Here is a 16,104-nt window from a genome sequence, read left to right as displayed (position 1 = left end):
GTCAGGAAGACAACATGACTAAGCAATTTTAAAAGCAACATGAATGGCTTATCTGGATGCAAGCTAGAGCAGGGGAAGTGATATATATATATATATATGACTTTTTTTTTTTTTAAACCAAGCCACTTACTCATAGAAAGTGGTCCATCCAGTTTCGTCACTTTTGGTGGCTAGAAGCCCAGTGTTCCCATCGTAGGTCATGAGGCCTAGCTCCAGGCTCTGTGTGGACACGACTTTGAGGCCACCATTGGTGCCCACAGTAAGTGTGATGATCTGATTGTCCGGCATGAGCAGGTGGCGGGGCATGCCACTGCTGTCCCGGCGGATCTTCAGGGAATTCCCATTGTTGTCAATCAACTCGGTGACATCGTTGTCGGCACTGTACGTGAAATTGTACAGGTATTCTCCCGTCACCAGGCTCACAGTGTATTGGTGGATGCCTTCGGCATTGAACATATACAGCTCTTGCTCTCCGGGAGACGCGGCCTCATATTGGTTGAATGCATTAAGAACTGGTTTGTTTTTGCTGACCGCCCTGATCCGAATATTTCCAAGGTCTGCGATATAGATGGTGCCATCTGGAGCCACAGCTAAGGATGAGGGGGAGTTCAAGATGGCATCGGTGGCGTAGGCATCGTCTCCCGAGTAGCAGATGCAGTTGACGTCGTTTTTGCAGTCACAGTCTGAGGCTGCCCCAGCTAAGAGGCAGATCTCCCCATTGGTTGTAACCTGGCGTAGACGGTTAATCTTCTTCTCATCGGTCTCGGTGATGTAGAGCACTCCCGTGTGGGAGATGGCGATGGCACTGGCTGACTCCAGAGCGGAGTGGATGGCGAGCTTGCTGAGGGAGTAGTCAATGCCGGGAACCTGGCAGTGCATGGGCCGCCCTGCAATGATGCTAACCTGGTGGTTTTCAGTGATCCGAAGGATCACGTTGTTTTCTAGAACGTACAGGGAATTGTCCATGGGGTTGACAGCAAGGTCTGTTGGCCACTCCAGGCGAACCTGTGGATGACATGATATTTTATTTTATTCATTTAAAGACTATACTTCCAAGGATCACTTCTATGGCTTGTTATTTTATTTATTAGAAATATATATTTGTTCTCTGCAGGGCATGGGAGGCTGGGGTAGGAGGATCAATGCGAGTTTGAGGCCAGCCTGGGACTGCATAGTGAATTTCAGGTCAGCACGGGCTAGAGCAAGACCCTGCCCTGAAAAACTACACACACACACACACACACACACACACACACACACACACACACAGAGAGACACAATTTGTTTATTTGAGGTAGACAGAGAGATAGATAGAGAATGAGCATGCCAGGGCCTTTTTGCTGCTGCTGCCAACTACCTTCAGATATATTTGCCACTTTGGGCATCTGCCTTTACATGGGTACTGGGGAATCAAACCTGGGCCAGCAGGCTTTGCAATCAGGTGCGTTTAACTGCTGAAGTATCTTTCCAGTCCCTGACATGATATTTTAAAGAACAGCTTCTCATATGTTGATTTTATGCCTTACGAAAAGACTCAGCACACTGTTCTAGAAGTAGTCAACACTGAACCTGTGGTCCACGCGGACTGTGTATGATGGAGGAGAGCAGGCAGATGATGGGACAGGTATTTCTTTTGAGGTCATCTACACTGATCAAAGCAAGCTGCCAGCTGTACCCATGATGTTGCCTTGGGAAGTGAGGGACCAGAACTGCCATAACCCTACGTGACAAGGGGCCCCTGCAATACAACTCCTACTCTATTCCCCAGGTCAGGAGCCGGGCAAGGCCTTGTTCATTCAGAAAAGACACATTTGTCTTAAGTTGCAAAAGAGAAGCCCTGTGGCTTGGAATGTGGTTCTAACCCTCCCCAAAGACAGAGAACGGGCAGACAAGCAAACCACAACTTGAGGTGTTTTTGTTTGGTTGTTTGTTTTTCGAGGTAGGGTCTCACTCTGGCCTAGGCTGACCTGGAATTCACTATGTAGTCTCAGGGTGGCCTTGAACTCACGGTGATCCTCCTATCTCTGCCTCTTGAGTGCCGGGATTAAAGGCGTGTGCCACCACGCCTGGCTTACAATTTGAGTGTTAAAAGAAAAACAAAGGAAAAAAAAAAAAAAGAAAAAAAGGACTGAATCAGACCCAGCATTCCTCCTGTGTGGAATTTGAAATAAAAATCTCAGGAGCAACTTGTCAGTTGATTGCAGAATTTGAGCTGAAATTTATGAGGTTGACCTAGGGTTGAAAAGACTCTTACAGGAAGGGTGGACATGCATCCCAGCTTGTCTGAGAACGAATGCAAGCATGTTTGAGGGAGCCTGCATTCTTTGCCACGGGAGAGCCCTGATTAAACACGCTCTTGGGGGGACTTTTGCGGAAGGCTTTGCTGTAGTTACTACTGTGCAAAGTGAAGGTTTATATAGTGAAGACGAAATCGTTCCAGATTAACAGGGAAGCTCGGATTGACACATAACACTGCACCACACACTCAAACCTGCAATAAAGATGGAGAAGAGAGGTAATTACACAGCAGCCCCTACCCTGTAATCTGCCACGGCTGCAGTGTGTCACCAGCTTGGCTTCTTTGAGCAGAATGGCCCTCTCTGCTCGTGGCTGTGTCTCCTATTCCTGTCTGGCATTTCCTAGTTTATTTTGCTGCTTGGATCACCTTGGTCTTTCTATAAGCCTGGAATGAATACCCGAATCTCACCATGTCGTTCTACTCACCCAGGCAGAGGTAGGACCTTTCCACCAAGACCTAGGAGTTGCTTAGTAATAGAAGTAAAAGACAGAGTCCCACCTGAGCCACATCCATGCTGGAGTCACAGCTCAGCGGCCGGACAGCTGTGAGGTCATTGGAGCCCAGCAGGGTGGAGATAATTCCATTCTGGTCGACCTTCCGGATCATGGTGGCATCCACAAAGTACATGAGCCCGTTCTTATCCACTGCAATCCCTGGGGAAGGAAGCAGGGGGGATATGTCTCTTGGGCTGAATATTGGTTTTGAGGGAAGGATGTGGGGAATGCCTTGTTGGGCACGCTTTGCTTGGATCAGGTACCTTACTGGGAGGGAAGTAGTTTTCAGCCCTTTAAAGACTGAGAACCTTTCTCAGGGGCACTGAAGTGTGATGTGTGTGATTCCTGGGGTGCCAGCTTTATCTGGATCCCTCTAACCCTGCATCTGCTCTCTTTAGAAAACAAGTTATTTTCAAAGTTTATTGCTCCTCCGCAAAAGAATTACTGGTAGCAAATTACTCAAAACACCCTTCACAACTGATTGCAACAAAAGGCTGAGAGAAACAATGATTCTTAAAGTCACAAACTTCCAATTCAAAAAAAAAAAAATGTATCCTCCAGGAAGAATTCCCAATTAAGCCTTGGCTCCAATCAGCACTCCAGTGCCCTGGGGGGACACCAAGCCCTGGCACTTCCCTATCACAGCAGGGCTGATAAGACACAGACAGCAGTTTCTATTTCTTTTGCGTTTTCGTTTCAGTGCCCAAGTACAAGGCTACACATCCTTAATCCATGCTGCAGGCTGCTTGTGCAGCAGCTAAAAATACTGGCAGGACTTAGACCCTCAGGTGATTGCCCCCTAACCTGAACATCTTCAGTCCTTTTCAAATACAAGCCCGTTGGTCCTAAGCACACCCACTTCCTGGACCCCTGGAAAAATATACTCATTCTCAACTGCTACTCTTTTCTTGGGTATTTATAGCTGTGCCTCAGACTTTATACACATTATTGTCTAACTTGGAAGTCTGGGCTGGAGCTCTGGTGGGCTTTGTCCTGTCACCCGTCCCTAAAGCTGGCACTCTTGACCCATGGACCACCACCGCCTTCCGGTTTTGTGGTCGGCAGCGTTCGGAGGTCTCCAGGTGCGGGCCACTCAGTTTTCACGAGGTGATAAGAGTTTGCTTCCAATAAATCAACATGATATTATAAGAGTCACCCTCACCCCTGAAAGCGATCAGAGTGTTCGGTGACCTTAGAGAGAGAGCTGTGCTCTGCGTCACAAGGCTCCGCTCTGCTGGGCCGCGGGAAAAGCAAAGCGTGCAGTAAGCTCTATATGGGGGACCTGGTGACCTCCTTCTGGGACCTTTACCTCTGGGGCTCATCAGGGTGGCATCCACAGCCTTCCCTCCATCACCACAGCGGGCTTCATCGAAGGGCAGACATTGTTCTCCAGTCCCTGCCACGACTTCCGAGTTGCCAGCCAGGTCTTTGGCTCCGCTCAGAGACTTGACCCTGTAGATTCGGCGACTGTTGGTATCAGAGATGTAGAGCGAGCCGGACACGGGGTCCACGGCCAGGTAGTACTTGTGTGCTGGGTTGTTGCTTTAGGAGAAGAGGCAGAAAGAGAAAGTGTGGGGGGGAGCTATGCAGCTGGCCTTCTGGATTGGAAGTGACATACATCCTAGCAAGCTTTTCCCTTTCTCAGCGTCTTTCCACTTTAGTGAACTGGAAAGAAACTGACTTCATGCATGGAGGCAACTCTGTGTGCCTGTGTGTGATGGCGCCCAGTCCTTTCCAACCAGGCTTAAGAACCTCAGGCCGGCATGGAACTCATGGACTTCCGTCACACTAAATGACTATCGCTTCATTTTGCTGTCACATAAAGTCCCAATTCCAGTCCTGTGTTGCAAAGATTATCATTGAATGCCAAGCACCTGCATCCAGCCTCCTTAATTTCCCCAATAGGCTTACTTAATGTATTCTCTCGTGGGATGGGGGCCCACTGTTACCCCGTCACAATGTTCACCTTCCCACCTATGCTTCCACAATGCCTCCAAGGTCGTTCACACTAGGACAACCTGGAGTTGTCTAGCTGCCATGGCTAGCTCCCCAGAGCCATCCTTAGCCCTTGGCCTCAGCTCTTCTTATTGTTGCTTAGTGTTGATACAAATAATGTTGGCATTTAATGTGAAGACCTGTAGATATCTTGCTATCATGCCTAGCAACTACACTTGATTCCTACTAAAAAGCCAAGTAGTGATGTGTCTAGTATCTCCATTGCTGAGGAAGGAGATGCAGCTTTCAAATGCTGGGTAACAGCTGAGGTCACAGGTATGAGCCAAGAACCCCCAGAGCCCTGAGCATCCATGAATATTAATTGCTTTGTGCACATGAAGTGTACTGGAAAGACGTGGGCCTCCAAGGCTCACATATTTCCTCTGCCATGCCTCTCACTGTCCTTCAAGAACTTGGTCAGAATGGAGCAAGACTTGCAGAGCTGGCTCAGGATTAAGACACGGGAAACTCAAAGGGAGCTCGTTCTTTTGACTATAGCAGGTGTTAGTGTCCTTACTTGGGAAGTGAAGAAATCAAATTAGGTCACAAATAGTCATTCTGGCTCAAAACCTACAGTGCTCTCCTTGGAGGTATCTGTCCCTCATGGTGGTTTCAATGATGTTATTCAGTCCCGGCATCTCTTGCTGTGTGGCCAAGTGGGGTGGACCCGCTTCCCGTAGCAAGGGCCTATAGCGAGCACAGGTCTTTGTTCTGATACTTTCCAATTGCATTTTGGGATGATGGGGAGGAGAAAAGCTGAGAGAGGCGAGGGGCATGATAATGTCAGAAGTTTGTCATGTAGACCTTAGCTGGTAAATTACTAATTATAAACCCTTATCATTTGGGTTCTTCCCTGATTTCAGGGAGAGAGGAGGAAGAGCTGGGAAGCTACTTTAAGGAACATTTTGTGAGTCAAGGCCGTTTTTAATTTCAGCCTCTCCTTGGGTTGTTATTAAGTCACATAATAGACTTGGAAGTCAAGGTCTTTCTAAACTGCAGCGTGGAGAACTAGTTTGCAAACATAGGCTAGTTGGGTTTCTTCTCTGTCCTTCTCTTCCCTCTTTCTTTGTTTTGCCACTCTCTTCTTCTTCTTTTTTTTTTTCCCTTTTTGGCTAAGGTATTAGAGAATATCCATATATGCAAAACAAATTAGGGCCGAAAGGGAAAATTCCATGCTATTTTTTTTTAATTAGATGCTATAGCTCTCTTACTGAACAAACGGTAGCTGGCGTGAGCCACAGAAAGATCAAGGCTCTGCACATCTGCGCCCCATGTATGGGTGCGGTAATTAATTCTGGACATTCTGGGGCTCGATTTGATGAGCCTGTTCCAAGTCTGCGCTGGAGCAGACAGGTGGCGTGTGGGGTTAGCTGTCACTCGGGGGCGGGTGGGGGGACCGTTCTCCCCCATGGCCTGCCCTTCCCCTGACTTTGATTCTTGCGAAGCAGCACCAGTGGGACGGATATCCACGCTCCATGTCGGTGCCCATAGTAAGGATCAGTGAAGGCGGGCTACTCTTCTTCAACATTTAGCTCCCCTGGCATTCCTACACCTAGTCAATCTGGGGTGAATAGGTAGGGATCTGATATCATCCCACAAGTCTCTCTCCACTGATTGTGATGGTTCCCCAGCTACTTGATGCTGCTCTTGGTTTAATTTTAACCTACTGTCATAAAGAAATCTTTTCGGTGGTTCATGGGATGAAGGAAGGATCTCTTTCAGTAATGAGATAAGCAGTCTGCCACTTCCAAATATAAATGATTGTTTTTCTACCAGAATGCTAATGCTACATCCATATCAGTGCAATATACAATATATATACACATACATGTATATATATTGCACTGATATGGAGATATATATATATACATATTCATATATATACATATATATATACACATATAGTCATACATGCACATATATGTGTATAAATTTTATATGTGAATTGTCTCAGCATGATTTTAAATAACCTTGAATCAGTGGACAAAGGCTATTTAGACAAAAAGTACTTTGTCTATGCCTTTCATAGCGCTCAACAGTCATTTAACTCAATGGAAATTCTCAATGCATCTGACTGTTGAATTCATTCTGACCAGTAAATTAGCAATTAATAATGTGTGTGTATGTGTGTGTGTTTTAAATGACTATATATCCAGGGGAAAAATCATTAATGAGTTGAAAATGAGTTTTTGACCCGTTTCCAGTTCATTAAAGCTTTTGTGAACCCAGTCCAGCATTTACAAAAGCCTAAAGTTTGCCTCTACTGTTTTGCCCAATTATGGGCCACACCAAGCAGCCGGGACGGAAGTTCACTAAGGGTTCATTATCTTGCACTTACATCTCCTGGAAATTCTAATTACTGTCAACTTCTTTGGTTGCTTTTTGACTGCATTTCATAATTGCTAAAGCTTATCATATCCACAACACACAATTAGCACATAAAAAGTTACTGTATTTGGTACATAAAAATATACAACATTATACAAGAAGCACAAAACAAAAATGCGAACACAAGGAAGCAAACGAACCATATCAAATTATATGGGAAAGAGTTCTTTGTCTTACCTATGTTTAAACTCTTTATTTCTTTATAGAAAGAAAACAGAAGGAAAAAAGAACAAACAGTTAGCTGAGGAATTGATGATAAAGCAAACAACATTTTTTCTTTCTTTCTTTCTTTCTTTCTTTCTTTCTTTCTTTCTTTCTTTCTTTCTTTCTTTCTTTCTTTCCTCCTTCCTTCCTTCCTTCCTTCCTTCCTTCCTTCCTTCCTTCCTTCCTTCCTTCCTTCCTTCCTTCCTTCCTTCCTTTTTATAAGGGGACCCAAAATAGGCAGTCTTTTACTTTTTTTTCCCTCCTCACTGACAGCTCCTGGCTCAATTACTTGGGTAGAAACCCCGAGTGCAGATCCCTCCTGGCCACTGAGGAATCTAGACAAGAATTCTTGGATCCTCTGACGGGCAAGGTGGCGTCTGGGGACACAGGTGAAACAAGACTTCTGGCTGACGAAGGGATGGCAGACTGGTTGCATCTCGAGGGGTAACACCTGTTAACTGGTCACGGCTCCTGTGAGTGTGTGGTAGAAGGATTCTGAAGTCAAATCAAGCTCAGCTGTCAAGAGCTCTGGGACTCATTTGTAATGTGGAAGGAGTGAGGTTATACCTGTGACATTGATTTTGCCACTGGCCCACTGAGGGGAGAATCAGTACCAGGGAAAAGTCTCTGCCCATACCAACTTCAGTTCCGTCTGATGCCCTGTGACATTCCATACGACTTCCTCCCTCTGTCCCACGTCTCCCTGCTCCTTCCCCACATTGTTAACCGAGTTGGATCCCCAAAATGCACTCTTCCTCATAGTGACAGCCAATACCACATCAACTCATGCAAGTCACTGGCAGTAAGATCCTTTTGTAATCGAAAGCCAAAGACTCCAGTTATCATTTTGTTTTGGAGAACAACAACAACAAAAGTTTGGTTGCTTTTTCTTTAAAGAACAAAAAGTATATTTCAATTCCAGCAGGACAGTGGCTAAAATTTAACATTTGGGACACTTTGAGTAAGGAACACAGATCCCCATTTCTAAGGATTCTAGGTCAAGGTGGAAGGAGCTCCAAACCCTCTTTCCTTCCAGCCGAGGGAGGAAGCTTGGGGAAGGGATAAAGGGAATCGAATGCCTGCCTGATCCCTGTTTGGGTGCAGTTCGGGCCTCTGCCAGGGGCCATCATTAGTGATGGGTTTGCACAGGGATTACATTTTTATATTTTATTCTAACATGTTAGTTTTTGCAAAAAAAAAAAGTTAATTAAATGATGCTGATAACTCCAGAGCTCTGACTGACATAGCGCAATTTAAGATTCATTCTGCAAAGCCTGGTGTGTCAGAGTGGCAGCCGGGAATTCTCGTGTCTATTTTATATTGCTTAATGAAAGTGAAATGTTATCTGCCACCACTGGTAGACATATTTGGCTCTTAATTATTGCAATATCAATTCCATTTTTTTTAAAGTCAAGATTTTGTGAAAAGACTGGATGGGATTTGGGTCTTCAATCCTGACCTACTTCTTTCCCAAGAACATCTGCTTTAAGTTGATTACTATACATACTCTCTATGTTGGGGGAAAGACAACAGCGGGGTGGGGAACAAGGCATGCAAGGGCATTGCGTCTGAATGATCATATGGATGCAGGTGAAGGTCACTGCTATTCCAGTTCAGAACCATGTACGTGTATGTATGTGTGTGTGTGGGGGGGTCCAATAGCATCCTTGAGCTATCTATGCTGATGAGTATAGATGCCCTACTTACAAAAGACAGGCATAAGCTTTGTGTGCATGGCTTCAAAAACAGACTCTTTAGGCACACTCTTCGAGGACAGAGTGGCATCTCTAACTTAAGAATTGAGATAGATTAGCTGTTCACACTGTGGAGTCTCACTGACTCTCCTGTGAAGCCTTCAGGGTCTCTTCCAGGCTTCTCAGCCCGTCTGGGAGAGCTGTCATCACCCTGTCTTGTGATTTATATGCACATGCTCATCTTCCTTGCTTCTTTGAGAAGGGGATATGACTTACTCATCATCATTGATGCTTTGGGGAGAGTAAGGGCTAAGGAAGCAAGTCTCTGTGTGCAGGGGGCATAGAATGAGGCTGCATTCTTTAGGACTGGGCAATGCCTGTCTTGGGCTAGCTCCATATCCAAATGCTCTGTTCAGAGGTATGAAGAATATAAGACTAAGATGTATTTTTTATTTTTATCCTTTGGGTAGGGAGAAGTTGGGATGGCCATGATTTTGTTGCTGTTCTAACCCTAGGGATATCAGGTAGAAATCTAGAGGTGCACATAGATGGTTTGTATATACCTTTAGCATGTAAGTTATTGCTAGACATTATGGACTAAGAAAGGCCTTCAGGAATGTTCCTGTTCTATGTGTGGATTCATGTGATACCTACTGTTGAAATGTTGAATTTATATTGAATGACCATAAGGACATCAAGGAGCAACTGGTAAATGAACATCAATTCAAAGAGAATTAGTTTATTCCCAGTAAGGAAACTTGAAATGGCCAGATATACTGCAAAAGAAATTTGATAGAGGTTTCCTCATATTTTATAACCCTAACAACTTACATATTATCAACACACAGTTGTGAACATGAAAATCCCTACTTTATTCATGATATGAAACATTTTTTGGTCAGTTATATGGGAGGAAGGACTGAATATTTCTATTCTTTCTGTGATAACAAAAGTCACAAAATAACTGTCATATTCAAAGATAATCAGAACTGGGCATGGTGGCACTTGGGAAGTAGAAGGAAGGGGATCAGGAATCCAAGGCCAGCCTCAGTTCCACAGCTAGTTACAGGCCATTCTGGGATATTGGTTCTATCTCAAAAAATCAAAAACAAAAATAAGACAAAACAAAGCAACAACAAAAATCCAAAGATAAAAAAGGAGTATGGAACTGAAAGGTATAGAAAAGTAAGCACCTTGGCAAGATAATAGGAATCAGTTAATACAAAACACTAGCTTACCTAGAGTATGTGGTGCTTGTTTAAGCTGTTGGCTTCTCTTTTTTTAATGAGAGAGAGAGAGAGAGAGAGAGAGAGAGAGAGAGAGAGAGAGAGAAGGAGGGAGAGAGAGAGAGAAACAGAATTGGCTTGCTGGGGCCTCTAGCCACTGCAATCAAACTCCAGATGCATGTGCTACCTTGTGCATCTGGCTTATGTAGGATCTGGGGAGTTGAACATGGGTCCTTAGGCTTCTTAGCTAAGCCATCTCTCCATCCTGCTATTGGCTTTTAAAAGAACTTGCCATGTTAAATAATATTCATTTTCATTTTAGATTTTCTATAATTTTTATTTGTAGAATATTTTAATTTATTTATTTGAGAATAAGAGCATGGGCACACCAGGTCCTCTTGCTGCTGCAAATGAATGCCAGACTCATGTACCACTTTGTGCATGTGGCTTTACATGGGTAATGGGGAGCTGAACTGGACCAGCAGGCTTTATAAGCAAGTTAAAACCTCTTTTTTTGAAATTATTTTGTTCATTCTTATTTATTTATTTGAGAGTGACAGAGAGAAAGAGGCAGACAGACAGCAAAAGAGAGAATGGGTGCACCAGGGCATCCAGCCACTGCAAACAAACTCCAGATGCATGCGCCCCCTTGTACATCTGGCTAACGTGGGTCCTGGGGAACCGAGCCTCCAACCGGGGTCCTTAAGCTTCACAGGCAAGCGCTTAACCGCTAAGCCATCTCTCCAGTCCTTAAAACCTCTTTTTTGTTTTATTTTGTTTTGTTTTTGTGGTGGTGGTGGTGGTTTAAGGCAGGGTCTCACTCTACCCTATGCTGACCTGGAACTCACTATGGAGTCTCAAGGTAGCCTTGAACTCATGGCAATCCTCCCACTTCTGCCTCCCAGGTGCTGGGATTAGAGTGTGCTACCACACCTGGCCTTTTTCATTTTCTATTCATAATCATGAATTTAATTTCTTAGAGGGAATTTTAAAAATTGTAGTAGCTTCTCTAGCCCAATGAAATTTATATGTGTCCTTGGTAAAAAGGCTTTGCACAGAGGAGGCAAGATCCATTTACTGTTGTATGGAGACATGGCGGTCACTGTGACTATCCTTTCCTGATCCCTGTCTTCACAGGTGACGCTGGGGAAGCTTGAGCCTTCTCTAACTGGTCATAATACTCACACTCATACTAAGTGGGACCTGTCCTTGTCAAGCTCTCAGGCCAAGCTTGTCCTTGGCGATTTTCATTTCCAATTGAAGCTGTCCTTTTGCCTTTCTTCTTAGCTTCCCGGCATCCCACATCTCCACCTCCTCTAGCATTAACATGCCTGGGTTTGAGAATTCCCTTCCCTAAACACCTTTCCCAGTGCGAAGTGAAGAAAAGAATACTTGGTATCCTCATCATCATTTTTTTTTTTTTTGTTTTTCGAGGTAGGGTCTCACTCTGGTCCAGGCTAACTTGGAATTAACTCTGTCATCTCAGGGTGGCCTTGAACTCATGGCAATCCTCCTACCTCTGCCTCCCGAGTGCTGGGATTAAAGGCGTGCACCACCACGCCCGGCTCATTTGTTTTTTTTTTTTTTTTTTTTGAGGTAGGGTTCCAGTCTAGTCTGGAATTCACTATGTAGTCTCAGGGTGGCCTCAAACTCACAGCAATCCTCCTACCTCTGCCTCGTGAATGCTGGTATTAAAGGCGTAAACCACCACGCCCAACCAGTATCACCATTTTTGCTTGGAAAATTAATAACAGTTTCATACATTAAGGAAGAAATGATATTGTTGTGTTCAGCAAGAGGGGCCATTTTTAGCAAAGGGACAGAGATACTGACCCTTGTTTTCTCACTTAACTGCCTCACACGGTGGGGCATTCTTCAGATGCTCTCAAATTGGGGAAGGAAGGAGGATTTATCTTTGAGAGAAACTCACCCTAAGATGTTAGTGACTGACAAATTTACTCTCCTCCAGAGGGTCCAGGTTTTCCAAGGACCACGTGGAGAGGGTGATAATCATAAGTAAGAGAAGGGGCTCCTCAAGGTGGGATATTAGGCTTTTCAGGGAAGTGGGTGCTAAAAATGTGTTAAATCAAAGTGCAAGAGGTGATAACTGTGTCCCCTATGAGGAGGATTCTTTAGGCAGCAGACGTGACCAGAGTGTGGGGAACTGTGCCCTGCATGTTCTAGATGGGCAAAGGCAGGAGAGAAAGGGTAGCGAGAACAATGGCAACATGTAAAAAGCATGCCAATGCGGAGGCTGGGCTCTGGGGCGAGTGACCAAGGTAGGGATGGGCGCCAACTCCAAAATCACTCAGCTGCCAACCCACCATGGAGAAAAGACGCGAGCAAGACAAGTTTCGTTCTCCCTCCTCCCGCCCTCTGCGGGTGGTTGTTTTGAAGAGAGGGGACTGACAGCCCTTTGTTTTCAAGTATGTAGTGGGAAGAAAAGAAGAATCAAACCCGTGTTCTTATGAAAGCTTAACTTCTAATCGGCTCTGGGTTCCTGGCTGATGAAAGCAAGAGCAAGTCTAAAGGCAGTTAAAGAAAAAGAGGGGTGGGGAGAAGAAATCACACAGCTACCAAGGGAAAAATTGGGAGCCATACTCCCCGAAGCTATCCTCAATGTTACCATGTGGGTATGCTACTGTTACCTTTAGTTGAGTCACTGGCGTCTCTGCAGTTTGAGATGGGGACTCAGAGGCCAAGTCGAACAAGAAGGATGAGACTGGTTTTTTAATTCAAGCACCCTAGCTTGAGTAGCTGGGTTAGGGCTGGACACGGCTCTAGGCTCAAAGGGGCAGAGAAGAGCGCGATACCATCCTCTAGAAGTCCACACACCCTGGCCTAAAGCTCCACAGAGAGATAACGTGAACAAGACAGTAATTGTACTTGTGACAACTCTAATGGGAAACCGGAATGTTACATTTCCCAGAGGAAGGTGAGGGTTATTGATTATTTCTTCCCAGTGATCGGGGTTCAGGGAAGAGGGTACCTTCAGTTCAGGGTTACAGATGGACAGGAAGACACAGCAAGGTGGACTGAATATGGAGGTCAACGCAAATTTGACTTTCACTTTTTTTTTTTTTTTTTTTTTTTGAGGCAGGGTCTCACTATAGTCCAGGCTGACTTAGAACTAATATCGTAGGCCAGGGTAGCCTCCAACTCATGTTAATCTTCCTACTTCAGCTTCTCAAGTGCTGGGACTAAAGGCTTGAGCCACTAAACATACCCAGCTTTAATTTGTTCTTGAGCGGGCAGACCCCTGATGAAGGAGAAAGAGCCAAATGGGAAGGATCAAAGATGGCAGAATAACTCTCCATGAAAGAGCACAATACAACCCATCCTCCCTGCTCTAACCTCCTCCCATGGCTCTCCATTGCCTAAAGCTGGCCCGGGAAGATGGGTTTCCTGGGTCACACAAGATCCTGGGAAGATGACTCCCGTGGAAGGTCTAGGGAAGGAGGCTTGCTGTCAGTTTGCTGCAGGATGAGCCAGCCCTTCCACTATGCCTCCTTCTTGCTCTTCTTCTTTTTATTTTATTTAATTTATTTTTCCAGGTAGGGTCTCACTCTAGCCCAGGCTGACCTGGAGTTCACTATGTAGTCTCAGGCTGGCCTCAAACTCACAGTGATCCTTTTCTCTCTGTCCCTGGAGTGCTGGGATCAAAGATGTGTGCCATCACGCCTGGCTCGTCTTTTAGATACAGCAGCCTCTCCCGGCACCCCGTGGCATCTGCACTGATTTCAGGGGTTCTTCTCAGCTTGAGCCACACTCACTTCTCCATGTGCTCGCTTTCAGCCTCAACGGGGTAGTCCTTGAGCCAGGGTTTCATAGCCCCTGTCCTCTCAGAGGCCAACACATGTGTGACTTGCTGTCACACTCGGCTCACACCCTCTGGACTAAAAAGGCTCCAGTGCTTTTAGGGTGGAGCTGTTGTTTCCTCTTGCCTTTTCACCCTCCCAGGGCCTGGCACAGTCGATGCCCAAGAACAGTCAGCAACAGCTGCTGGTGGCCCCGTCCCTGATGTCTTTCCTAGCAGGGCCTTCAGGACACTGATGGCCAAGTTGGTTGGCTTGAGAACTGCCTGGGAAGTCTCTGTGTGTCTGTGAGGGTGTTTCTAGAGAGGATTAGATAGGAGGGTGCTGACCTCATGAGCAGTTTAATCTATTGATGGATTAAAACATAAGAGACTACAGAAGACTTTGGTTGGAGGAAGTAGGTCACTGGGTCATGTCCTTGGGGCTGTTTATTGCCCTAGCCCTTCCTGTTATGACTCTGCTCTGCTATTTTTTCCTTGTTTCTCTCTCTTCCTTCCCTTCTTCCCTCTGCCTCCCTCCCTCCCTCCCCCTCCTTCTTTCTCTCTCTCTCTCTCTCTTTCTTTTCCTTCCTTCCTTCCCTCCTCCCTCCCTCCCTCCCTACCTCCCTCCTTCCCTTCCTTCCTTCTTTATTTCTTTCCCCAAAGCAGTGTCTCACTCTAGCCCAGGCTGACCTGGAACTCACTCTGTATTCCCAGGTTTATGGGGATCTTCCTACCTCTGCCTGCTGAGTGCTGGATTAAAGGCATGCACCACCACGCCTGGATTGCCTTGCTTTCTGTCTGCCACAATGTGAGCAGCTCTGTTACACCCACCCTGCCAAACTAGGCTTAAAGTTCTGCAATTATGAGCTAAATAAACATAACAAACAAACATAAGGGTATTCTCTCAGATACTTTGGTTAAGAGTAATTGACACTGAGATGCAAGTATGGTTTGTGACTCTCCGTCTCTTACATGGTAGCAGAGGTTATGTCACCAGTGACACCAGAAACATCCACCCAGTGGCTCAGGCCCACATCTTAGGGTCTCCTCTCTTCTCTTTGCCTGTCTTAATTCTTTACTCCTGGACCCATCAGGTTCAACTAGAATATAGGTGTCCATTGAAGCATGTCCTCATCTCTTCCACTGCCATTCTAGTCCAAATTACCATCACTCAAATCCTGGAGCATTGCTCCAGCCCCTCCCTACCTCCAGGCACCTCATTCTGAATTCTCCATTCTGCACAAGCTAGCCAGAACCAGCTTTAAAAATTGGTAATCAAATCATATCAATTCTACCAACTCTACTTCAAACTCTAGTGGCTTCCCATTGCAACAGGGAGGAAGTTACCCTTGTACACAGACAAGTAGATACTTGTCAGAAAGTTTTCAAGTACTGGTGTTTTCCCCTGGCTCTCTGCTTCCCTTTGAGGCTGCTTTCTTGAGCTTACAGCTATACTAGACTTGCATGGATCCCTTCCATAAGCAGGTGACTGGTTAGTAACAGGGCTTTTAAGAGAATTATTTATTTATATGGGGGGGGGGAGAAGGAGAGAGGTAGATGAGAGAGAAAATGGGCATGCCAGGACATCTAGCCACTGCAAACTCCAGAAATATGTGCCACATTGTACATCTGGCTTATATGGGTAATAGGGAATTGAACCTGGGTCCTTAGGCTTTGCAGGCAAGTGCCCTAACCAGTAAGTCATTTCTCCAGCCCAGTAATAGGGTTTTTACTTTTTTTTTTTTGAGGTAGGGTCTGCTGTAGCCCAGGTTGACACATTCACAAATTCACAATGTAGTCTCAGGCTGGCCTTGAACTCATGGTGATCTTCCTACCTCTGCCTCCAGAGTGCTGGGATCAAAGGAATGTGCCATTACACTTGGAGATATATACATATATATATGTTTGGTTTTTTGAGGTAGGGTCATTGTAGCTGACCTGAAATTTGTCTCAGGGTGGCCTTGAACTCATGGCAATCCTCCTACCTCTGCCTCCCGAGTACTGGGAT

General features: G+C 45.5%; 1 protein-coding gene across 10 annotated transcripts in view; it reads right to left on the bottom strand.

Moving 5' to 3' along the window:
- Tenm2 (teneurin transmembrane protein 2) overlaps nucleotides 1-16,104 on the bottom strand; it is a 1,398,763-nt gene that overhangs the window by 44,764 nt on the left and 1,337,895 nt on the right. For all 10 annotated transcript variants that reach the window (XM_045152018.1, XM_004661036.2, XM_012949310.2 and 7 more), the window contains 4 exons: nucleotides 7,354-7,374; nucleotides 4,103-4,335; nucleotides 2,798-2,952; nucleotides 131-1,005 (listed from right to left, as the gene is read on the bottom strand). In XM_045152018.1, the coding sequence (XP_045007953.1) occupies nucleotides 131-1,005; nucleotides 2,798-2,952; nucleotides 4,103-4,335; nucleotides 7,354-7,374 (1,284 nt within the window). The remainder of the gene's footprint in view (nucleotides 1-130; nucleotides 1,006-2,797; nucleotides 2,953-4,102; nucleotides 4,336-7,353; nucleotides 7,375-16,104) is intronic.

Source organism: Jaculus jaculus, chromosome 6 (assembly GCF_020740685.1).
Source record: "Jaculus jaculus isolate mJacJac1 chromosome 6, mJacJac1.mat.Y.cur, whole genome shotgun sequence".
In the NCBI taxonomy this organism is placed as follows: Eukaryota; Metazoa; Chordata; class Mammalia; order Rodentia; family Dipodidae; genus Jaculus; species Jaculus jaculus.
This window is presented reverse-complemented; position numbering and strand designations above follow the sequence as displayed.